Here is a 26,073-nt window from a genome sequence, read left to right on the forward strand (position 1 = left end):
AGACCTCTTGTATGTTATTGCATTCTTAGGCAATGTAAGCATTGAAGAAGTCTTGTTTGCCTTTTTTTTTTTTTTTTTTTTTTTTAACAGGTGGTTAATAGTATTGACAAGAAGTAAGAAAAATATTTTCTTCTGTCAGAAAGAAACAGATCTTCAGCTTTCCTTGTGGCCCTGACTTGTCCCCAAAACATACTATGGGATGCTACACGTTATGTCCAAGGCTGAGACATTTCTTTCTTCTGTAAAGCAACTGCTAACTGTGTCTTCAGGTGGGAGCCAAAATAACAAGAACACTTCCAAGTTTCCTAGTGTAATTATGTAGCTATAATGCTTGAGAGAAAATGAATGTTTTGGCTTCCTCTCATAAAAGTTTATTTATGAGGGCTCTGAAGTATACCAAACATGAAGCCAGATACTCAAATACAATAAAAAGGCTGCACTTTGCAATTAACGCCCATGTCTCTTACCTGGTATTGCCTTTGCCCACTTCACTGCAGCTACAACTTGCCGCCCTCCCAACATGTTTAGAGTTGACAGGATGCGCCAGCTTGAGTCAGGCAGAGTGCTGTCGTAGCCTGAATACAGAACTTCGGGTTCGATCACTTCCAGCAGGGAAACGAGGGTTGGGGTCAGCTGTGGCAGTGAGGCAGGAACTATGCTCTTGTTTCCAGGAGTCTCAGAAGCATCTCTCGTTCCCGATACATTAGCCTGCTGGATTCCTTTTATCTTCTTCTTTGTTTTTCGAGCTAGGAAAGTTTTGGATGTCACAGGTTAGATAATGGAAAGTAGCCACACACCGACAAAACGTAACAAAGGAAATGACACTTTTTCCTGCATTTGTAGATCACGCACTTGAAACTTTTCAAGCATTTTTTTCATAAAATTGTAAATAATTTCACTTCAATGCTGATCAAACTAATAAAAAATATTTTATTTTACATTTCATAAAAGTCACATTTATGTTAATGTTTCAACATGCTAAATGATGTCTGCAGGGAGCACAAACACCTGCACCTAGAATTTGTATTACATGTGACAGTTCGATAAGACTTGATGAGACAGAACAACACCTGCTTAGAAAATTCTTGCAGGAGTGGGCTCTTTGTAATTTCCTTACATTAAAGTATAGAAACCATGCAGAAGGAAGGAAAAATACATTTAATGGGTAAAGTTACTCAATCTCTTGAGCCAGGGAAAATATCTTTTTTTTTTTGGACAACTTTTTTTTTTGGAAGTGCTGGGCAGGAGTAGATTTTTCTTTTGTCAGCTTCCCTGAATATAAATCATTGCTGCATAATTAAACCATAAAATTCATATACCAAATAAATAAAACATTACACAGAGATGTTCACTGTAAACTGGAAGCTGAAGCACCAATTTTATTAGCATATTGTCAATAATGGAGTCTCCTACTAGGCTTTCAGCCCTCCTGGACGTAGCCTGCTAGAACTGAACATGCTATTTAACCGAGACCAGAATGAAACCCAATTCTGCTCCTCCATCTCCACTGGTTGATTGATTTCTGTGCTGCAGCTTCAGAGATAAACCAGTAGCATGTAAACGCATCATGTAAAGTGGTTTCACTTTCAGAGTTTGTACTGATATAGCCAGAATTTTTGATCATCAGAAATTTACCAACTCTGTAGCTTAGCAAAATACAGTATCCCCCTCCCGACCCTGTTTCTCCCACTGGCTACGACAGATTCTTCAGAATCTTAACTGGCAAAGGTAACAAATTCTCTATGGACTTTGCATAAACCAATTTTTTTTCAGAGGCTTAGATACTGGCCACACCTGCTAAAGTGTTCATGGCGGAATAGCATACCCACTTTTGTGGAGCAAAGAGCTTCTTTTTCTTTTAGTAGTGTACACTCCCCCCTCCATTATCCTTGTTCTCAAAACCAAATGAACTGCTTTGACTTAAATTTACATGCAGATCCCCACAGCTTAACGCTGACACCTGGTATGGAATATTTCCAGCCCAGTAAGTCTGGTAAAACTATCATCAAAAGAAATATCTGACAAGATGAAGTGTTACACAAGAATTTGATTAAGTTAAATCTATCCCTTAAGAGTACAAATCTTACACCTTAAGAGTCCCTTAACAAATGCTGAGGAGGAGCAAACAGTTGTGACCCATGAAAGCACCAGTGATACTGTGGGAACAGAAGAAAAGTCCTGGAGGGAAAGCTTCACGCTTAAAAAGAACGTGAAAGAACAGGAGACCTTCAGGGAAATATTATCTGAAATGCTGGCACTACCATGCGTCGTCTTCAAAACGAAGAAGACAGAAAGGAACACGAATTGCCAAGACTTTAACTATAAAATGCAGTATGAAAGGCCAAAAAAGATTTTGAGATGACTTAATATGGGCATAAAAACTAACAATAAATCTTTTCTCTCCAAACACATCAGAAAGAGAAAAGGTGCCAAAGAATGTCTAGGATCAATTAATGAGGAAAGTAGGAAATGAAAATTCAAAGAGATAAAGATTGTAAGACAAAATACCATTATTCTACCTTATAAATCTCTGGTACCTGCAGCTTGATAATTGCACATTTTTCCAATCCCCCCAACTCAAAAAAAAAAGTAACAAAAAAAATCCCCACAAAGGAGATAAGTAATGTCAAAACTATGACTGATAAAGCAAATTAGATTAGAAAATGATTAAATAACATGTTTTTGGTGCATAAGGATCCATTTTAATTATTGCTTCCTCTTGTACTGAGACAAAAAAGTTACCATGCAGTATTTTATTATTAAATAAGGTACTTTTCCACCCAATACTTAACAGTGAAATTCACTGCTACAGTTTGCTACAGGTACTAGAAATCTCTGCATATTCAAACCACGATAGGTTAGACAAATTCATGGAACAAACATGACACAGTAATTCCTGAACTACAATTCTGAAACAGTGAAAATAAAGGATTTTTTTTTTCAGTCTGTTCTGTTCTCCATACTGCCTTTCAGCTTTCTCTTCTACCAGTTCTTTTGTACTACCAATTCACCACCTGTTCAGATATACCTGATATATTATTCTTTCCACGGTTCTTTCTTTCTCGCTGCTTCACACTACCTTGGGTTCTAACATTTTTGCTTTGCTGAGTTTCTAGATTTCTTTTCTCTCCACCACGAAAGCAACTTTTTTGTCCTTTTCCAACAACCCATATAACAATATCCATCCTCCAGAAAGTCATTGCTCTCTAGGATTCTGTGCCAGAACTCAGGCAAGCAAACTATAGTTGGAAGGGATCCAAACGACACGCAGAGAAGTGGTAAGCATCTGAGATGTCATTCAATTTTGCCTTTTCTCACCAAAGAAAATCAACTCAAATAACATCTACTTGAGCCTTTCTTGGACAGCTGCACTGAAGTCTTCTTTAACAAGAGTTCACAAATTCATGTAGGAATGGAAAGGCTTGCCGTTAGAGTAATATGCACGATAAGGTGTTTTATTCACATAGATAAATGTATGAATATAACACATGTATTTTGAAAACAACTACAAAGACAAAAATGAGAGAAAAAGGTGTTCTTTTCTACCTCAAAAAAATTGTGCTTTTCTGGGCTATTCTGAGCTCCCTTTCTGAGCTCCCTCACTTGCTACCTGCCGTGCCAACCCAGCAGCAAGGCACCTTCCTTCCTTCCCACCCCAGCACCAGCAGTAGGTAAGCCAATTACCCTGCTGTTAGCTCCGAAGTGCATGGTTCAGCCCGCTGGCAGTGTCTGCAGGGGCAAATCCCTCTCCAGCACAACACTCATTGACTACCTCGTTTCTTTCAAGGTAATTTCAGGACCCACTGTTGCAGATTTCGGCTGTTAAGCCGCATACACCCTTCCTGCACACAGATCACAACAGTATGGAAACACACAGAACTACAGTCTCCTTCCCCCGAAGGATGGGATTTACTTGTGAGCAATAGGAGGGGAAGCTTTTCAAACTGTGTTGGGTTCTTTGCTTTGAGGGCAGGGGCACATAGAGCCACCTGCAGGGCAGAAAAATTGGTGATTCTCTCATCGCCTGAGAGAAGTAGAAGAGGCAGTAAAGATGAGCTAACAGACTAATCCGAGCAGTATCCATCTCTAATACAATTCAGCATTTACATTTTATTGAAGGATATTTTCACTGAAACCAGGACTCTTGTTCATACTTGTATCTGACAAATACATATTTGACATTTTTATTTTATCTGACAATTCTGATGACACAAGTATCACCCTGATAACTACGCTAGTAAATACTGAATTAATCTCTACAGCTCAAGGAAAAAATATCAAACATAAAATGTAGCTGACACCAATAAAAATGTTTTATGCCTTTTTACAGCTGCTACTAAATCTCTGGTTGATGTGGTCTTCAGTTTCTCATCAGCTATCCAGGACTTAGCAGAGGACAAATATGTACTAGTACATTTGTATTTATTTATTATACTATCTTCTCTGGAGAGCTTCTGACAGACATTTAAGAACAAGAATCCACAGCATAAATAAATATAATTTCCTTTTCTCCAGTTTGAGGATGCAAGTCCCGCTCCAATTTTAGATCTATGTCTGGGCATTCCCTCCCATTTGCGGTTTTCAGCATCAAGTCACTTTCCTAAGTAAGAATAAGCAGGCATGACACTTCCCTACAAGACCTCCGTTAGAGTTCTGCTGTCTCAGATTCACTGAAAAAGCAACAAGATCTATGTGCTGACAGGAATAAAAAATAACCCGGTTTTGTGTGCATGACTCACTTCTGCTGAACATACTGAGAGATAGAGCAACTGACTAAGGATAGGAAAGCACAGGAGAAATTTTAGCGATAAAAAACCCCTTACTTTTCATTAAAAAGCTCATACACACCATAAAATGCAGTACTTTATACATATTAAAGTGCTTCTCAAATGCTTTAGCTTCATAAACAGCATGACCTTTATTGCCCAGGACTCTAAAATAAGAAATGGATTTGAACACTGAAGTTACCTTCAAGGTTCATGCCAGCTTGAAGACATTTCCGGTAGCGGCACGCTGGACAGTTTTTCCTCCGAATTTTGTCAATAATACAATCATTTCTTCCAGCACACAGATAGTTGTGCTGCCCTGCAGTCACAAAAACAAAGAAAATCACCACAAGGCCCACAAATAGAATAGTAGATAAGATATATAATAATAGATAAGATATATAATAATAGAAAAGTCATTCGTTCTTTCTGTAACATTAAGGATATAGGGACTATACAACATCTTTACTTGCTGTACTTCATTTATTGCAAAAATCAGATCAGTATCCATATGACTTCCAATACCTACACATCTAGCAGACTTCTAATAGACAGCAATGCCAGTACATTTAGGAAGAAATCCTATTTTCCATTTGCTAACACTAGGAAATTCTATTTGTAAAGCTATTTTTTCCTCTTACATGTCTCCAAGCTATGAGAAAGCTCTAAGCTTCTATCGCATGTTTACAGTTTCCCTAAATGACTTCACACAAGACATAAATAACATTCATAAACTCATTTGGAAAGTATACAGTTCATCATATCTACAGATACCTAGAAATAGCTTTCATCATTTTAGGAGTCAAGAAGCTTCCCTTCCTTCTTGTTTAGAGTCTGAAGTGGACAAACTAAGTTTACCGACATCTTTATGGACTCAGATTCAGAAAAAAATTGATCCTAGAAATATGGCAACCTGAAATACATAAATTAAAATAAACGTATTTCTTTGCTGTTATTGTTGCTTTGATTTCCCAAGGAAGCCCTGAATATTTTTCTGCATGAACACCCCTTTTTTTTTTTTTTTTTTTTTTTCATTTAAGCAAGAAGATGAAGCCTTACTAAGCCTTGTATAATCTTTGTGTTCTACAATAAGTTAGTAAATAGACACAATTCATGGTTCTGCTTACCATTACTGGCATACTGATATATATAAAATACATATAAACATATACATGCACACACACAAACTGCAGACCAAAGAATATTTGTACTCTTGTAGAGTATAACTTCATGTCTCAAAGGTGTTCAACTGAGATCACGATTTCACATGGTAAATAATGTTCCTTCACGTGTAGATTTTCCAAAGCCATCCCATTTTTTTCCTAACAAAGAGCTTCATCTCCATGAAAGTATATATATATATATATATATTTTTTTTTTTTTTTTACTACTTAGCCATTATTGCCTTTTTTCAGATGAAAGCTACATTATTTCTTTGCATTACATTATATTAAAGCTTTCTTTCCACATGAACATTTTGTGAAAAACGAGGAGAAGCTGATTTCACCTTCTGCTTCAATTAGTCTGAATGCTGCCCAAAAGACATGCCAGTTATACAAAAGGATGCATTAAAAACAGGCAAAGATACTTAACAAACAATATGCTGGTAAAAAAGAATCTGGTGGTGAGCAAACAGAGATCCTTCCAAGGGAATTTGCTGCAGATATGAGCATTTTACAGAGCCCTGACAACACCACTGTTCAGTGTTGTACTGCCCCCAGCACAAGTATGCCCTTGGGCTGCGAAAGGCTGTGAAAACAGGAAGACTGAAAGATTCTTGGGAACAGGCTGGGAATTAAAAAGGCTGAAGAAGCAGCACAATCTGGAGCAGAACAGGAGGCAGAGGTGTCGGAGGGAATCTGAGCAGGGGGAAGGTGTGAGGATCTGAAGCAGGATGAAGGAACGGAGGTGGGGAGGAGAGATGAAGATCTGGGTTGGCAGCAGGGTGTGGGTAGCACGTTGGGAGGCGAGGAGGGTTGGTGCTGGGACTGGAGAAACTGAAGCATGAGGGCTCTGAAGCACCACAAAAATAAGCACCAGAACAAGATAGCTTTTGCTATCTTGGCTTCCTGAAGAAAGGATCCTTGTTTGTGTGAAGACCTGGTATAAATACATAGTAGTTGTCCCATCTTCATCCTTCCTTTTTTCCTCTAGTTCTACTAGAAATACACTTTATATTGATTTTCTAGATGCTGATACTTTCTGTTTCTGTAACTATTTCCATCACAGCATACAGGCGTGCTGACAAAGGTAAGAAGAAAGGTTTTGAGGCTAAAGGCTTGATACCAGTGCACAGAGTTTGCTTATCTGTACACTAACAGATGCCTGGCAGACATTAATGAAAAGGATATTGCTGAAACAAATTATTTCTACATAAATTCTTTATAAGAAAAATACCTTTTAAAAATATATATGTGCATTTGCTCCTTAAAGCGAATATTAAAACTCATACATATATATACTAAAAGAGTTCCTGAAAACGTCCATATCTAATCTTGTGTATTAAGGTTGGGAAAATCTTTGGAAAAAATAAAAAACGAAAGCGAAGGTAAACCTTGAGGAATTGCAGTTTTACAACTGCAACCCTGCTTTAGCTATTTACTAGTAATACAGCTGAGACAAGATGTGACAAGGTCACGTCACTGATCAAATAAATTACCGAACTGATTTCTTCATGTATCAGTACTGCCATAACCTGTTTAAGCTTCAGGACGGCAAGACTGTCACTCTGACACATATTCAGCTGCCACATAATACTTCTTCTGGGGGATATCCAGTGACCTTATTTTAATCCAAGTTACAGATTTGGAGCCTGGCTGCAGATGGGAGCACAGCTCCAGACAGAACTAGCTGAGAGTCAAGGACAGCCAAAGCAGCTCTGAATTTCAAAGACAGCTCCGTGCTTTGTACTCGCTGGTATGGTCTCATTACACTTGGGAAACAGCTCCAGCTTGCCACAGAACCGACATCCTTTCCCATGATGAGTAGCAAAACTGCCACACAAACTTGACTTCTCTGACCCTTCAGAGAGGCTCTGCATTTCCCTGCAGTTTCCTATTGCATCATTAAGTTCCCTATTGCTTTGGATGAGTTGGGAACTCAGAGAAATACTTCTTCTGCAGGACCGAGTGCCAATACATCTTTGTCAAACACAACCCGCACTCTGCTCAAGTGAAATCAAACATGCAAAAATGTTAGCAAAAAATGGTAGTCTGAGTCACTGCAAAATAACCAGCTAATGACTGCATGAAAAAGGCACGAGACAGGAAACCCTGTAAGAGGCTGCAACTGAGAGTTACATAACTTCACCATACAGGAATTGCCATCTTTTCTGCGAGACTGAGAATACAGTCTGCAATTTTGCCTTCTCTCTCTGACACTGAAGTGAAGAGTCCGGCACTGAGGTACAACCTAGTTCGTTACCTAATGTCTGCGTACACAGTCCAACCATCAGAGATGATTTATTCTGCTATACCCCTACAGATTCAACATGTAGTTTTTCATCACCTCTATTTTCTTCCTGTGGTTACAGAGAAATCCGAACCCACACAAATGTCTGTTAGTTACCTCTGTATATATCACACATGACATGTAAGTAACAATCGGTATCGGTGATAGTTCTACGGTTTTTCCTACCATAACCTTGCATAGGAGAGATCAAATCTCACATACAGCATTATACACAAAACAGCTAATATGAAACTCAAAATCAAAAACTTTATGAATTTAATGCACAGACATGTATCTGTGCATAAATAGGACAAATAAACAAAAACAACAGTGAAAGAAAGGAAACAAACTAAAAGCTAAGATAACAATACATCCTTTTACACTGGGAGTGAATGGGAGCATTTTACAGATGTAAATAGTATCTATGCTTCAGATAATCACACTATTATCAATGTTACTACGAAAAGGACAGTGATATAATGGATGGGGTTTTCCAGCAGGAGTCTAACAACAACAAGGATTCCAGAAAGATTATCTAGCCTGGTTTTGGCCACTCTAATACGTGATTGGATTTTATATTTTTAAACAGGAAATTAATAACATCACTTATCATAGATCATATAATCAAAACACGTCTTACCTTCCACAGCTCTTTTGAAGAACACTTTGCAGCTGCCACAAGTAAGCACACCGTAATGACACCCAGAGGCCTCATCGGAGCACACAAGACAAAGCTTGGGAGGTGGTCCCGTAGTTGCTGAGGTTGTGGATGGAGAAGAGCTTACATCTGATCTTATTCCAGGGCTAGAAAAAAAGGTGTCAAAATGCTTATACTGAAGATCTGTGCAATACTGGCAAATAAAATATTCATAACAGCAAGAAATGGATTGCCCTTATCTTCAAACACAGCTCTCCACACAAACTTCACTAGCCTTGGAAACAGTTAACCACTGATTTTTGTAATGCGTAAGTAAAGCTGTAAGGATTTTTTTTACTGCCTGTTTGACTACGTCAAGATTACTTCCCTTGCCCATCTCCGAAGCCAAGTTTCCTGCGCAGTGATCCCAGTCTATAAAATTGACTCAAAGTACACTCCTATTCCATACTGTTTTCATTATGGTTACACTCCCCATAGTCTGCTTTAAGTCCTACAAGAGCTTCCTTTCCACTAGTTTTCTACCAGGACACTCTATACAAGAAACTGTGCAAATTAAGTCGTATTTATATATATTTATAGTAATAAATGATCCTTTCACCCCAGCATATTAGGAAAATAATATATATTCTTAATTTCAGGATCTGGTTTTCCTATATAAGCACACAGGCCATCTCCAAATGAAGGGGTAGTTCTTCTAACAGAAGATCATCGTTACAACAATAAACAGCCCATCATAATCACCTTCACACTGCTTCTGATCATGGGGGCTGAACCGACCATGGTCCTGCCAAGGTTCAGAGGCTAATCTTATCCAGCACGAGCCAGCAATACAGACAAGGCCCGACATCTTTCTTGTTTCGGGCTGCCACAACATCGTACAACCCGTAAGGTGTTAAGGCCCATTTTGTTGAGTTTGTTTTCACAAAACTGTAACACATTTAACTGAAATTTCTATATTGCATGCTTAAAGTGATTTTAGAATTTTCTCCAATAGGGTTCTGGCCACATTTGTTTTATGCTGTTGGTGCCTTTACTCAGAAGCACGTTCCCTAGTGTGGACTTAAAATTTCAGTGTGAGCTGGCTTGTAAATAGGAAATGCCTTTTCCTCTCCCCAAGGAAACCTGAATAGATTTGGTCACACATTTAAAGAAAAGATACAGCTCTCAAACATTCACAAAAAATGTAAATTCCAGCCCAAATTAAAGCACTCCAACACTTCGATGTCCCCAGCAGCCTCGCAGTGCCTCACTGCCTGCAGCACACGCACCGGGCAGGAGCAAGCAGCAGGAATGCAACCACCCAAAAGCAAAGGGGTGAAATGCCAAACCAGAACAAGCACATCTACAGAGTTCGTGCTCTGGTGGAAACAGAACCAGATGGCAGAGAAAAGGGAAAATTGCTTAAGGAAAGAAAGCGAACCCACCAAAATCCAACCAAACCAAAGGGTCCGAGGCATACAGGGGGCAGGTGGCCCGAGTCTAAGCCAGAGCAGAGGGGGAGAGCAAAAGCAGAAGCTGGTTGGGAACACAGCAGCAGCCAGGACATGCTGGAGTAACCAGTACAGAGGCTGATGGACAGAAATTGGGCTAACCAAGAGGATTAAGGCTGCAACGAGGGTGGAGTGAAGGCTTCAGTAAGGAAGGTTGGCAGTGGGAATGAAGTAGAACTAGCCAACCTTGAGGAAAAGGGAAGAAAAACGCCCTCCCAGGAAGTAACAGCTCTTCCCAGAACTGGGAGAAGAACTCAGATCTGTCACGAGTCCTTTGCTTTCAGAAATTTGTGAATTGCAGCAACACTTCCTCTGCTACATTACTCTACAAGGATGCTGGCAACTGTCATCACCATCATTAAGTAGTCTGTCAACTCAAGTGACACTCATCAATAGATTATAATCCTCTTTATGACCCATATGATGGCTTTTCTATGTTATCTAATTAATTTGGCTTTTCTTAAAGAATAGAAAACTATAATAAAATATTTAGGTTGCACAATTAAGCTTCAACATTCAAGTACTGGCAGAATGTAATTCATCCCAGTTACGTTTGTTTGATGTCCTTACAAACACACACATTTAATTACACACCCATCCTAATTTTTACTCAGCACGCCTGCTTCCCTCAGCACAGAGGCACTCTAGGAACGAGTAACGTAACGATGGAAGCAGCCGTTCGCAAGGCCCCGCTCCTAAGAGGAGGAAACTGGACAGAAGCTACTGGTCACAGGTCTGCAGGAAAAGAAAACTCACGGGTAGGAAGCTGAGGACTCAAATCTATTTCTCCATCTTCTTACTAAGCTGCGTGTGTGCTGGTATTGGATTAATACAAAGCAAAGTTTCTCGTAACAGGCAGTTGACGTGTTCCCTGCCTTCCTAATGGACAGCCCGAGCATCTTTCCATGTGTAGTTTTTAAAGACAACTAATTTAGACACAAAAAAATAAATTCTTCATACCTTGTGAACTTATGACAAAAGCATTTTCAAGAGAACATTAATCAGCTGTTACAGAAACTACATTAGTGTCAAACATTCTGATTTTTTTCAACCCCCTTTAATGTTTAATAGGGCTCATTTTTTGTACAAGTATCACAGAAAATGTAATGTGATAAAGGAAACAGATGATACAACAAAACTAAAAATAAATTATTACACATTGATTAATAAAGCAGTAGCCAGCAATCTAATCTGGGCTCCTGGCATATCTTTTCAAGTTGGCACTATCAGATAAGGGCAGTATTTACTAATGGTGTGGAAGTCTGCCAGACACGACTGTCCCTTGGTTGTGCAAAACAGAACTTTGCTTGCCTGAAGCACAGCGAACAGGGTGGATGGCGGCCCTAAGGACTAGTGCGAGAGCTTTACAGATCAGATCGCCAGCCGAAGTGAACATTTACTAACCAAAATAGCCCTGTACCTAAAACAAACTGGTTTGAGGTTTAATATCAATCTTTTACATACAGAGTTATAGGATGAAGTAGTAAAAGACAAATAACTACTTCTGAAGTGGTTGTGTCTCTCTGCCCAAGACACGGGAGAAATTCCATCCCAATACAAGGTAACAGTAAGTTGTCTTTTTGTTATTTGCAGATATGTTTTAAAACTCAGCAAAAGCCTAATGAACTACCATTCTTAAATAAACATATAAAAAAAACAGCCCAAATGAGAGAGGAAAAACTTTCCAGATTTTAATGGTTCCAAAATTCATAAAAACTTTAATTAAATGTTATTTTGGGAGGCAAGTTGTTAGTTGGTTAAGGTACTGAGCTCCACTCTCGTGTACTTTCAGAAGTTACTTGTACCTAAGCTAGTTTTATTTGTTTGTATTTATAGGTACATTTGTTGATCGTCTCCCATCAAGGGGACACACGGAGGGAAAACGAGAAGACGCGAGGAGCAGAAGTCACAGCTACATAAACTGGCCCTGCAGCAATCACCTTGTTTAACTAAGGCCATTTCTCTGTTAATCATTCACCACAGACTTTCAAACCCGGCTCAAGGTTCAAACTTTATTGAAGACGGGTGTGGTGAAGTTAACGGCAGCGTGAGGTTTTAGTTCCAGCAGCTCCCCTTCCACCGCTGGGCACTGGTCTCACCGTGCCGGGGCTCCCTGCGGCCAGGTGGGCGCAGCGCTGGCAGGAGCAGCACGGAGCAGGGCAGGAATGCAAACAACAACAACCTCCTGGCACGGTTATCAGAGCCGGGACACCAGATAGGGGCGGTCATGGAACTGACAGCCCGTAATGAACGGGAAAAGTTTGAGCAGAAAGACGCGACGGAAAGCTACCGGTCTTCTGAAGAAACCTTCCTTCAGTGCACTTGGTCATTAGTGGTGAAAACATTTGCTTTTTTCCCCATTTCTGCTTTCTTCTGTCTTTGCTGTGAATATACATGTAAAATCTCCCAGGTACCACATAGAATATACACTCCTATACATATTAAACATGCTAAAACTCTGTAATCCCATTTTAAAAACATGCCACCTTCCTGTTACTGTACATGGTTAAACAAAAGAAATCTCCAGTGAGACGGTGAAGAAAGGAATACTTCCAACAACTAAAATGGTGAATCACGTAAAATCAACAGTTTACGACCCTCTACCAGTGAAAGAAAGCTTCAGACCATCCCCTTTGCCACGTTCTGTCCCAAACCTGTGGCTGTGTGTTGGCGGCAGAGGTGCAGGGCACGGCAGCAGCACCAGCGCCACAAACACGGGCACTGCAGCAGGAGGCAGAGCCTCGTCACGAGATGCCTCCTGGCAGCCTTTTCAGCCCCTCCGGACACGGCCGAGTCTGGGCACGTACCCTCACCTCCGGGACAGGGCAGCACGGACGGCGGTGGGCAGCTGTAAAGGGCACGTTCTTTTTTAAAGATGCCACGAAGTTATCGCAAATGGCATGTTACGTGCAATGAGAGAAGCGCTCTGTTAACAGCTTAAAGACCCAATATATTTGAGGGAAGCAGCCGTAAGGTACACAACAGGAGAAGGAACATCTCAGGAAAGCTGCGGGGCTGCTAGGCAAAGCAGCAGCTGTCAGCTCAGCAGTTTTCACCTTCAAAAAAAAAAAAAAAAAAAAAAAAACACCACCAAAAAAAACAAACAACGCCCCCCCAACAACCCTACCCTGAAGAGAAGTTGTGAGGAAACAGATAACAGGAGTGTTTTTGAGGCACACAGACAGCCAAGCTCCTGCCTGGTGCTATTAGAAATTACACAACCAGAACACCTGCAACTACAGCCTCTAAAACCTCTGTGAACATTTTATTCATGTCCAATTGTCAGCCATTAGGAAAAAAATGGAAGAAATATGTCAAGAATGGAAGAAAGCAGCTGAATGACTGAGGTATTTAAGTTTAAAGCAGTGTAAGTAAGACTGTTTTGTTCTTTCTCCTCATCTAATACTCCACACACGAGTTGCATTCGCTACACAATAAATCCAGACCACAAAGCAATGGGTGCTCTGAGCCTTGGTTCTCCAGAAAAAGTCAACTTCTTATTTAAATAGCATATGCTTAATAGCAAGTTGCTTATCCATGTAAGTAGCACCACCAAATAACAGTAAGGAAACAATTTTCAATGTCACTGCCATCTGGGCCTCTTTCTTATCTTCCAGCAATGAGAACAATGTAAACATTCGGCTGCATACACCAACTGATTACATTTTTTGAATTGCTTACTTATTTCTTTATTAACTAGAGAATTGCTAATTATTTTTGATACCCTCTTAAGCAGGAAAATAGTTTTCAGAGCAGGCAGAAAAGAACTGTTAAACAACTCTATTGACACTACCAGTCCACATTATTAAAAGTGCATTTGCCAACTGAAAATAATTTCAAAAACATATATATATATATATATATATTTTTTTTTTTTACCCTTTTAAAAAATAATAAATACTTTACTTACAAAAATATCACGTTGCTGCTGATTTTCATTTCCTAACTCCCAGGGCGTAGTACTAGATTGTACAGAGCTTGCACGATCAAAGGAAGAAGGCAGGGGTCCCGTCCACACCGCCCATGCTATTGCCATCCCTCGCACCATCGGCTGGAGAGCCTCCACAAAACGGTCGGGCTCAGGAGACTGCCCTGCCCAGCCCAGGTCTCTGTGGCGAAGCAGGGACAGCCTCCCCACCACAGCCCTCCAGAGCACCACAGGTCACAATGGTCTCTTCTGTCTCACCTAACTTACTCGTTTAAGTTTAGAGACTGAAAATTGGTATGAAATCATAAAAACCAGTGATTTCCTTCCAGGCTGTCTGCAGTCTCTACCTAGATATACGTCCTTTGCTTCATCTGGCAACCGCTGAGTGTGCACAAAGCTCAAATGCTGTCCGTGGATATTAAATTCATTTTACCTCCAAGTCAAAGGCATCACGGTGTGCTGATCCACACATTCCCATGACCGCCTTGCTGTGTACACACACAGACCACTCTCCCATAACATTCATGCGGAACCTACATATTCGTAAGCTTTCCTTCCCATCGTGTATTTAAAAAAAAAAAAAGCAACTGATCTGCTCTGGTAGAAGTAGTGCATGTTGCCAACGATGCCATAATAAATTAAAACCCACTACAGATTACAGTATTTACCCAAAGTCTGTGAATAAAAGCATCCAGTATTACTGTTTTATAGCCCCTTTGAAAGCCAAGATGATTAACACAATTTCCTTTATCACTCACTCAGATAAAAACCGTATCACGAGTTGATAAACCAGGAAAACAGATTTTGAACTTACGGTCTGCTTTTGCGTACCTGCCTGCAACACAACCCACTGCCAAGACTGCACCAAGGCGAAGGCTGGTCGAGAGAAGGCCGTGTACAAGCTGCCTCAGGACCGAATGCTGCAGCTCGCTGCATTATTTTCTAACCACGTCAGTGATATCACCATGCCTCCTCCATGCTACATCTACATATGTTTTATAGCCAACTCGTAATGGGGTACTGGGACTATAATTCACAAAGAAATTACGATGTGAGATGTACCTAAAGCAGCAAAGTCTTACAGTTACCCTCTATGTTCACAGAACCACATACATTTTGCTGTTCCCTGTACCACAGCTGATACAGACTGCGTGATTCACTGCTCTGTATAAAGTTGTCTCAAACACTGTAAACAGTTTTGCTCATGTTTCCAACAATTCTCATACATCTTAACAAGGACATTAACCAAGTATCAAGACTGAGTTCCAACCAACAAAGTGGACTCGGGTCCCACTGAGGAAAGACTTTACATTTTCCACTATGAAAGATTTTTTTCAAAGTAGCAGGTGTGGCTTTACTCATAACTCAGCCCGGATCCCCTCCTGCAGGGCTACATGAACCACCCGGCGTTTCGATCTCTGCACAGTCCAGAGGTCTTGCAGAGAGCCTGACTTGCAAACCTGAACTCTGTTTGCAGTAAATACATGAAGAAATAGCATTTGTTTGATTAGAAAAACCAGCACACACACAGTCTGCCGACACAGTAACGCTACCTTCTCCCGTGCTGTCTCAAGCACGTCTCACGGCCCAGGAGCTCTCCTGGCAGCTCTCGGGCACAGGCAATGCCCACGGCTGGCACCACAGCAGGGGACAGCTGCTGGAGAAGTGACACAGACAGCCCACCACCACGCTCTAGGTGACAAAATCAGGCACTAGATATATTAATTTATATGTATATAGCAGAGCTTCAATGACAGAAGTGCACTATTAGGAGGAGGCTTCTTGGGGAGCCTGTTTCCCAGCATTTCCGAGGCAGCAGTGACCATCACTGAGCATCCCTGCTCCGTTTCCTATAAAGTGCACTTAAATAAAGAGCAACCCTAATAGCAGAGGCAAATGCCAACTGCATATGAACAGAAGATCTTCTGTGCAGATTCCCGATACAGCACAAGGGAAATAAAACAAGCACAGTCAGATAGCACAGGCTCCCGATGGGCATCGGGCTGTTTAATCTCCGTAACGACCCCACGATATTTCCCCTGGTCTGGGGACACCGATCCCCACGCAGGTGGCTGGGTGCTGCCCCTCAGCAGCCGGGTGCTCACGGGGTGCCGCCACTTGCCCCAAAGCCATCGCCTCCCCTCGCTCCGAAATGGCGTCTGCTACCATTTTAGAGCTCACACAGGAGTGAGAAAGAAACACTAACGCAAGTGAGTGACGTGATTTTTTTTTTTTTTGGATACTCTCCAGAACGTAAAGGTTTCAAGGGCACAGGCAAAGCTTTCTTGGAATGGATAAATGGTAATTGATGTTGCAGCTGCAACCTTAGCTAGAGCTCACGGGATTTCAAATGTACTGTAGCCTTAAAGTATTTATGGCCAGAATATGATAATTAAATTACACGTTCAAAACTTTCACATTTATTACTGTGCACTACTAAAGCAGCCAAGACGTCCTGCCTTCAAGGGTAGGACTTAATTTCTATATGAATGAATTTATACATATTTTCCAAAAATGTTGATGTATTTTGTTTTTATTGCTTTCATTGTTCTTTCATTATTTCCTTAAATAAAGAGGCAGTAAAAAACAGTAAAACAGAAGCCAGTACCTTTAGATTTAAATAAAACCTTTACATAAGAATATGGAATCAAATCCTAACACACCATCCTAAGTCTTTATGCTTAGCTGGATAACAAAATACGCGTTACATCTTTGTATAGTTTTATAGATGGTTGTAGATCCTCTGAAAACTTTGTTTTCAGGGATTCTGTCTTGCAGAAACATCCAACTTTATACACACACACGCACACTATGTTTAGAAACTAAGGTGCAAGCAGGTGGCTCTGCAGAAGGGGACTGTGCTTGGAAAGACCGCAGGACTAATATGCAGCAAGTAGAAGAAAGCTCGAAAATCTACTTGGAATTTGCTTTATAAAAATGCATTCTGATTTTAAACACAATATGGAATTGTTTCTAGTCCACTTGATCTCTGAATGCAGCAAGCTCTGGTTCTGAGCTCCACAGCCACAGAGAGATGTTTTACCTCTGTGACACTTCCTTGGAAGCAGTTCAGTTTTCAATATTAAAACACCAAACCTTGCAAACAAACCAAAAGTCAGTGTACCTGCCAAAGAAGTATTATCTGAACAGACGTCCTTTAACATACTAATTTCATTGCCGGTACACAGAATTCAACAAGACAGGATTCTTGCACAGAGATATTTTGGTTTTAGACCAGACCAACGAGCTTGACTCTGTCACGTTTTAGCTTATCCTACATAGTCACAATATATCTGAAAACGTATTTCACTCAACGTATCTCTAAAAAGTAATTTACTCCGGAGGAATCGAACTGAAAATATTGAGCAGGGCTTGTTCCACTAATGACCTCATATGAGCTATGCATATATTGCTCAAGTTTTCTTAATGTGAGCACTTCTGTCAGTCACAGGGCTGTAGTCACAAGCTGCCAAAATGATGTTGCTAGGAAAAAAGGCAAGACATCTGGAAAGCTGACTGTAACGTACATGGAAAAATATTAATGGCACTGTATGAAACGCAGCAAAAGGCTGAACTGAGCTTCAAGAGTCACGGACCAGATATTTTAAAAGCTGCAAGATAATACTTCCATAGTATCAATTGATTCATAAAGTTATAAATAAATTTGGACTGGTCATTAGAAGGTTCATTTGTGCTATTTTAGGAAAAAAACAAGACTTTTGGTGCCAGTACAGCCCTTTAATAGTAATCCTGACACCAACTTTGAGTGTGTATACACACTGTTATTCACCACAGTTTGTGCGTTTAACAGCACTGCATAATTATTTTCTGCTTTGCTGAAAGAACAAACAACAAACACAAATGAATTAGAAACAAAACCTGAACTTTTCTAAGAAAGGAAAAACGGAAATAAGGCAAGTGAAGCAGAAAGGAATTTTTCTTCATTAATTCTTTCTACAGAAATTAAAGAAAGCAATTTAAAAGTAGAGCTGATACCAAAAGAACATCAGGACAGTACATTTTTCAGGGCATAGACTACATTTCCTTGCCAGTCTGTATGAACCATTGCACAATGTGTCTTTACGCTTGGCATAGACTTTCAGACTCTTTTGTCAACAAAAATAATACATTTGCATGCAGACCAGCTTATTATGGAGCATTAACCAATGTGTTACATTCTGGGCTCTGCTTCAGTGAAAATATATGAAGAAGAGGGACAGGGCTGCGTGCCAATTTTAGGTTTTGGCCTCAGTCCATTTGATGTGGATCCAGGATGACTTGGTTGACTGTTGAGTCATAGGTTGTTCAACTGACATTATTTTACATTTGACTAGTTATTGTTCTTTAAACTTTGAACAGGAGTCCAGAAGCTCAAAAAAACCCCAGTGAAACAAACAAACAAAAAAAAGGAAAAAAGCCGAGCTTAAACAAGATTCTTGAGAAAGAAAAATGCTCTCCTTAAATGCTCTATGTTTAGAAAAGACAGCCTAAAAATAAACACACCAAACATTCATCTCACAATTAAAAAAAAACAAAATTCGTTATATTACAAAATACCTGTAATGCCCAATGTGAACCTTAGAATTACCAAAACTGTTCGATTACCAAAACTGCCCCTACTAACATAAAAACGGGAAAGAGAAGCAAACTTTTTTTCTCTCCAATAAAATAAAGATCAGTGAGTAAAATAAGTACTGTATTTTTAACAGACGTAACAATAATATTGGTTTCCATTTAAAAAACATAAATGGGTTTCATATGGATGTAATCAGAAATGAATGCCTTATATAAGAAGCATTGCATGAAACAATAGAAATTTTTAGTGAATGCTGATTCCTCCCTTATTTTCAGTATTCTTCTACTCCATTTTACCCCAATCTCAGATAGCAGGTATGTTTTCAGTAGGTTTTGATCCCCTGTGAAGAAAATAATTTTATATACAAATTCAACGCTTTAATAGTTTTCAAAAAATTGGTCTGCAGCTAAAGAAACAGGAAGAACCTCAGTCTCTTGTTATTAAGAAATGCAATGCAGCATGAACAGACTGCCTCTGCTACAATAATCAGGGTATGAGGCTATCAGCTCTTGTAACTTCCAAGAGCATGAAAAAACAAGCATTAAAAACTTGGGTGCTCTGCTGACAAAAATACTTCTGACGACTTTCAGATCTTACAGCTGAGGATGACTGAGATGTCCTTCACACTGCTGAAGGCCAGAACTGAAGCTCAGTGCCAGCAGAGCAGTAAGAATTGTGTCTGGTGCTGGCCCAGGTGTGTGGACCCCGTTACACACAGTCACAAGCAGTAACTTCACTTGAAAGGGTAAAGATCCTTTTGTACCACATTAGAGAGAGAACAGAAATTCAGGTAGGAAAGGTAAGGAACAAACTGAAAAATTGTTGTGACTTAAAAATCAGAAAGTTGCTGAAGGGCAAAACGCGGCGCTGTCATGCTGCTGAGCTCCCCGAGGGAAAGGCCGAGCCCTCCCACTCCACAAACACTGCCAAAAAGTTTTCTTTCATATTTAAGGCTTTGGTTTTGATGCATTTTACTCTTCATCTCCAGACCTGTAAGTCCACGTGACAGCTTAAAAGCAATCAAACGTGTCCAAAAGGTATTTTCCAAAGCCTTATACGCTTTTTAATGCCTTCAATAGGATAATTTTATTTCATTTCAGCTGGCCTGGGACACCTTTGATGCAGAGAACACATACAAAAGCACTCTTCCCCTCACAGGAACAGGAAGGAAGGTATGTGCTAAATTTGCTTGCTGAAGCAGAATCGGCCATCTCAACTTTTGTTAACGTTTTCAGGAGGACAAGCAACAAGTACCACCATAGACTGGTAAGATGTGCATAGCTGTTGTATGCCACTTTCATGGCACTTTCAGGTCAACTTTTTATTGGAGTGTCGGAATAGTGCTATAATTACTTTTGTCAACACTGTTAAGCAATTACAGATATAATTTCTGCTATAGGATGCATACTCCGTAGGTTATTACCTGCTGTTAATCCCACTTGGCATCTGTCTCACACTTGGACTACCAAGATACCTCACCGTGTCTCTCCTGTTGCACACTCCTGGACTTCAAAAGCATTTCTCATCCTGGATTTTGTATTTTTATGTTTTTGCCAGTACTTTTAGGTCTTGCCTTCTGTCTCTCTCCTGGATTTCTCATTTTATTTTATCCACATTCATATTATTTTATCCACATTCCTAAGTCCTCTTCCTCTACCCCTCCCCTTCAGATGAAGGAAACTATTCCTTCCCTGTTTAACCTCACATGGTTTCCTGGCCACATTGTTCATCTATGCCTCTTTGTGTATTTTCTCTTCCTGAGCAGCACTGGCAACTCCTCCCAATTTAAGCTCCATCTGTGAATTTCATTAGCAGGCTGTTTACCTCGCTCACATAGCCATCCCTAAGGTGACTAGTAAGGTAATCCTAGGGGCTGTACGGATCTACCGCCTCAGTCTCTCTTCTCTGTCTTAAGCACAGCTCTTTCGATAATTTATTATTCCAAGTTTGAAATGGTGGGAATGCCAACATTCTTTTGGAAAATTATTTAAAACCTTCCTGGTGGGAAGCCTTTTTTTCCCCCCCTTTCCTGAATTTCAGAGGTCGTTACAATTTCATGCACTCTTATAAAGGTTCTAATGACAACTACAAACCAAGTGTTTACAGCACATCTATCCATCGTCATCGCTAACTTCCACTAACAATTTAGTCACCCTGATTTGGCAGAATTGGTCACGGTATCTCAAAGAGAAGAATTTAACTGACTGTAACGAAGCGTGGTCATTGTTCAAGATTTACTTCATGTACTACGTATTTCCCAGACCAAAATCCGGCAGAGCCAAAGACACAGGCTGGGGAGCACAAAAGGCAGGTTTGCCTGCCAGTTCCTTCAAGCATTTTTTTTTAAACCTGTCAGATGAACAGTCAATCAATCCTCTTTTAAAAATATTTATGTAAAGTGAAGGGGGAAGTAATAATACAAAAAAAAAAAACACAACAGCCACGTCAATCAGACACGATTGAGAAGACCCTATTTTGGTACAAGGACCGTTTATTTAAGTCCTAGCTTCAGAATCAGTTTTTATAGCAGCGAGTACTACAGAAGCAAAATAAACTTACACCAAGAGTCCCATGGTACAGAATCCATAAAGTGCAGACAGCTGTGCACGCAGGAAGGAGCTTTCTCCTCCAGAGAATTTACTGGTTTAGTTTTAGACAGCTGAGCACACCTCCTAAGAAAAAGCCCATGGACACATAGACATTTCCTGCTCTGATGGACAGTCTGGCAGCAGGCAGCGCCCTTCAAACACTGTATACTGATGCCCTTTCCTGAGGTAAAGTTAAAAAATAAAAATAAAAAATAATGCATCAAGCTCCTTGTGCTATGACCAAGAGCACTCCCTACAAAGACCAAATTCCTTTCCTTATTAATAGCTGAAGTTTAGCAGGTAAAAGAAACCGAAAGGAAACACCTAAAACTCAAGAAACTGCGTCTGTAGCTGAAAATTACAGTAAGTACTTTTTTCCACGAAGGCAGCATTCAAAACTTAAATTGTTTCAGCTGCAGCACCTCCTACCACCGCTCAACATCAGCGGTCTGAGCATGGCTGTAGTGTAAGCCAAGTCTGTAACAAACCCAACCAGACAGACTGCAGGGTTAATAAAGAAGAGATTCTGACATTCAAAAAGTTTTTTTTTTTGTTTTTTTTTTTTTTTCCAAATAAGTACATAACAGTGCTTTTATCTGGAACACTACATTCTAACCTTAAATAAGCATCCGCCACATGGCAGTAACAATAGGTTGTACTGCAACGGCCTCTCCCAGGACCATTGATCCAATGGTTCAGCAAACCTCAAGCTGCGAATGATTCTCTCTCACACAAAAGCTTTTTAACCCTTGCTACGATTTTCTCAAATGCATAGACAGCAATTAATTACCTAAACAGCTTTATGATCCAGGAAGCCTCTGCTTATTTTTAGATGGACACCAAAGCTGCAGAAGCACACCGGCTTCAGACCCGCACACACAAGCGGGGTTCCAACCCCGCAGGGCAAAGCAGGCCCAGCCCGATTCCTCCCCCCTCTGAAATCCTCCAGAGCATTTCTCTTTGTTAGTTCTGATTCTCCATGGCCTCTGATGCCATGTGATTACTGCGGAGCTGGTCTTGAGCAGTAAATATCTGGACCATCAAAGGCTTACATTATTGCTCAATTGTGCTAAAATCTGTTGCAGTGCAGTCTCTGAAGCAGCAACCACGTCCAACACTCTGCACAGCCCCTACTTGCATGTTTCATGTGAGAAACATTAAACAAAGGTCAAATTGATAAACAAGAAAGTTTGCTAAGAGGATCAAACTGAACGTTGATTCCACACTTAACTCTTTGTTTCAGGAAGCTCTCCTTAGGGCCTGTGCTCAGGCATGTGTTTGAGGCACTGCTGATGGTCCCACCACTACCACACCGCCAGGCAGCGGGCAGGGACCCTGCTGCACTCGCCCTCCCTGCGATGAAAGGAGCCTTCCCTTTCGTAGGATCATCCCATAGCATGCAAGAGCTTTTGGTTTTTACCTTGCCTAAGGAAGTTTCCTCTATCTAATACGTTAGTGACAATGTAATAGCGGGATCCAGCTGAGAGAGATAAACCAGATGTTAGTTAGAGCAGTGTCTGAATCCTGCAGAACAGAGGAGGTGTTGGTGTTGCAGTGTTTCCAACTGCAGATTTGTAAGTGAGATGAAATCAACAAATTAACCACCGCTACTGAAAACAAACAAACAAAAAAAGTAAGAATGTATCCTAGGAATAAAATAAAAATAAAAAAACAGGGTCAAGTTTACATCCAAATTAATTTCACCAAACTTGAAGACTACACGAGGTACTAACTTTAGAAGCAAAGGTACAATGACCACCTACCTAGTCGATACCATGAGACACTTAACACAGGAATAATTCGATTCTTAACACCAAAGAATAATTCGATCCCATTTCTCTCCTCAGTGTCTGAAGTGGAAAACTGAACTTCTGATAATTTATGCTGCTAAATTTGACATGTTAGCACACCTAAATTTCAATGCGGTTAACTAAGGTCTGAATTTAAATTTTACACAAACTGATACGAAGGAAATATTTAAAGTGTATATATATATATATGTGTGTGTGTATATCTATATCTATATATAAAGTTTAAGTTTTATCATCTCATTTCTGATGTTCAGTGGATTATCATTATAGTTTTTCCTACCTGTAGCGTAGACCTTCCTCTTAAACCCTATTCTAATGTTTGAGAAATAAGAATTGATTCTCCATGATTTTCACCTTTTCTTGTTCTAGAGCTGGGGACTCTCTAGTCCCAGAACAAAAATAAAGACAGCACCATAATATAGTAATTGTCTTTAACTGGTACCACTAAAACAATGACAACAAAAACACACTGGCTTCCGTTATTTAAACCACTTCTGTATTTTGGATGCTCCCATGTTTCAAGAAGCCTGGAATAATCACAGCTTTAACCATTCTACTGCAACAATCCACCCAGAAATACCGAATGCAGTCTGTACAAACCTAAATGTCTGGAGTTTTAATCTTGCTTGTAGATGGCCTGAGTGAGGCCAAGAACTGGAGATAAGCAGGCCAGCCTTTTCAAGGAGAAAATGATAAGTGTTTCCCTGTATTGCTTATTCTTGCAATTTTAATCAAGTCTTGCACCATCTGGCATTTTTCCTTTAGTGCTGCTTGTGAGCTTGCAATTGTAGGAACCTCTCTTTTCAGAGAAAAATCTGCTCCGAGATGAAGAAGATACGCGCTGAAGAGTTAAAAAAGCAAAGCAAGTCCACTCGAGTGTTTTTCAGCATCTCACGATTATGCTGAGCCACAAACCAGGGCATCAGTAGTATTTATAAGCTTTAAAAGTAAAACTTGAAGTACTTGAAGTTGTTTGATGAAGGAGAAAACAAATCCCACAGCACTTCCCACTGTGAGGGAAGAGTGCACCCAGAGACAGATGGGGTGTGCTGTTAGCAGCCCCCGACCAGACAGCGTGTGTGCAAAGTCATGGACATGTGCACAAACCCTGCACGGCCCATGCAGCCATTTTCCAAACTCGATGCATTATGAGACTGTAAAGCGTTCATGGGAGTGAAAGCACCACTGAGATTACAGATTGCAAAGCCTGGCAGAGGACTAACTATAGCCTTACCAACATACACTAATGTCCATGCTCTGATTTAGCTCAGTACCTGAAATTCCTTTCCCAAGTTCTCATACTTCAGCACCAGCAGACTCCTTACCATATCTGACAGTCACTGAGAGCATTGTGAACTCAAATAATGCAATTCATTCCTTTCAGACAGACTTTTTCAGATATTTTTTTTTTTAATTAAGCCAACAACTAAATAACATAATTACAGAAATATTGTAGGGAATGTCATTTACACAAACCAAGGCCTTTAAAGGGCCACAGAAACCGCTAAGGCATCTTAAGTTGATCATGTAGATGGAGAATGGACTGGATATGCATTGAAGTGTTGAGGTGTTAGTATGGAACATTTATATGGGAAAGCATTTAAAATAATCAGAAATAATTTCCGTAAAATCTTCTCTTTCAAAAGCAGCCTTTACATTTCAGTCCTGAATTATGACATCAAAATGAAGTTTTCACACACGAGTTTAAAGGAGAGCTTCTTCCACACCTTTTCTGTGTAGAAAATAAGCATTTTTCTTCACATTTATTTGAGGTAACTAGAAACTAAGAAGGCTCCCATTACCAACCCTTAGTCCTCTAAAAATGTATGCTGTTTTGATTTTCCAAAGTAAGGAAGAGACCCAATATTCTGTAGACTTTTTAGAGCCTTGTAAGAAACTCAGGAAACGCATCCACTTGTTAACACTGAGAATTTCCTCCCCTCGCCACTGTTCCTGAAACAAGCGCTGTCTGTTCGCGCTCAGCCCCATCACGCCCGAGAAGGCAAAACAAGCCCAGCAGCTGCCAGAAGCCTGGCTGCAATTACACAGCAGCATTACCTGCATGAAGACAGGCTTTCTTAAAGAGATATACATTATGCAGATCACAAAAGAGATAAAATTAAGTTGGAAACAGGGTTCTATAGAATAAATAAGTAAATTAACCACACTAATATCCACGTTGCTGTTTCAACTGTATTGCCAAGACGCTCTCTGATCTGCTTTTGACCTCAAATTAAAGGCCAAGACTAGAGATTATATCTAAGACTGCTGTTTAAGAAACAATTACTGTAAATTCCTCGTAAAAGAAGATTTTCTTTAACATCCAAATAGTCAAAACTCCTTGGAATATATACAACATTCGGTGAAAGGATACCATTGAAAATCACCTGCACATCCATCTATCCCGACTGAAGCTGGGCTGAATAACACACACGTCGTGTTAGGGCCTTTGAAAGCATTCTGGGATTCTTCCCTGTTGTAAGAGCCACAACCATAAACCTCAATCCACAAGAGGAATTTCCTAGCAAAAGTATTTTTTTTTTAATTATTATTTTTTTAAGGAATATGTGATCATACTTTGAGCAGGGAAGGAAAGAGATGCAGCAGCAAAGCAGCAAATTTCCTGGCAAATCTCTAGTATTACTACACAGGCAAGAAGATCAATTGCAGACATTCATTCAGTCTGATTATTCTCCCACTTACAGCATAGACATATTTAACTGAACATTACATAAATTAGATCACTTAAATATTGGAAGAAATAAGAAGCGACGCAAGTGCAAAACGCCAGGTTGTTCTGGCCAGA

The 26,073-nt window shown here is 40.1% G+C and overlaps 1 protein-coding gene across 4 annotated transcripts in view; it reads right to left on the minus strand.

The window, feature by feature from the left end:
* The window catches only part of NR3C1 (nuclear receptor subfamily 3 group C member 1), a 66,623-nt gene that overhangs the window by 17,883 nt on the left and 22,667 nt on the right, over positions 1–26,073 (minus strand). For all 4 annotated transcript variants that reach the window (XR_014318482.1, XR_014318483.1, XM_082771817.1 and 1 more), the window contains 3 exons: positions 8,857–9,020; positions 4,969–5,085; positions 468–746 (listed from right to left, as the gene is read on the minus strand). Coding sequence is in view for 2 of the 4 variants with exons in the window: in XM_082771817.1 (XP_082627943.1) it covers positions 468–746; positions 4,969–5,085; positions 8,857–9,020 (560 nt within the window). In the remaining 2 variants the exon portion in view is untranslated. The remainder of the gene's footprint in view (positions 1–467; positions 747–4,968; positions 5,086–8,856; positions 9,021–26,073) is intronic.

Source organism: Aythya marila (assembly GCF_965140915.1).
Source record: "Aythya marila genome assembly, chromosome: 14".
In the NCBI taxonomy this organism is placed as follows: Eukaryota; Metazoa; Chordata; class Aves; order Anseriformes; family Anatidae; genus Aythya; species Aythya marila.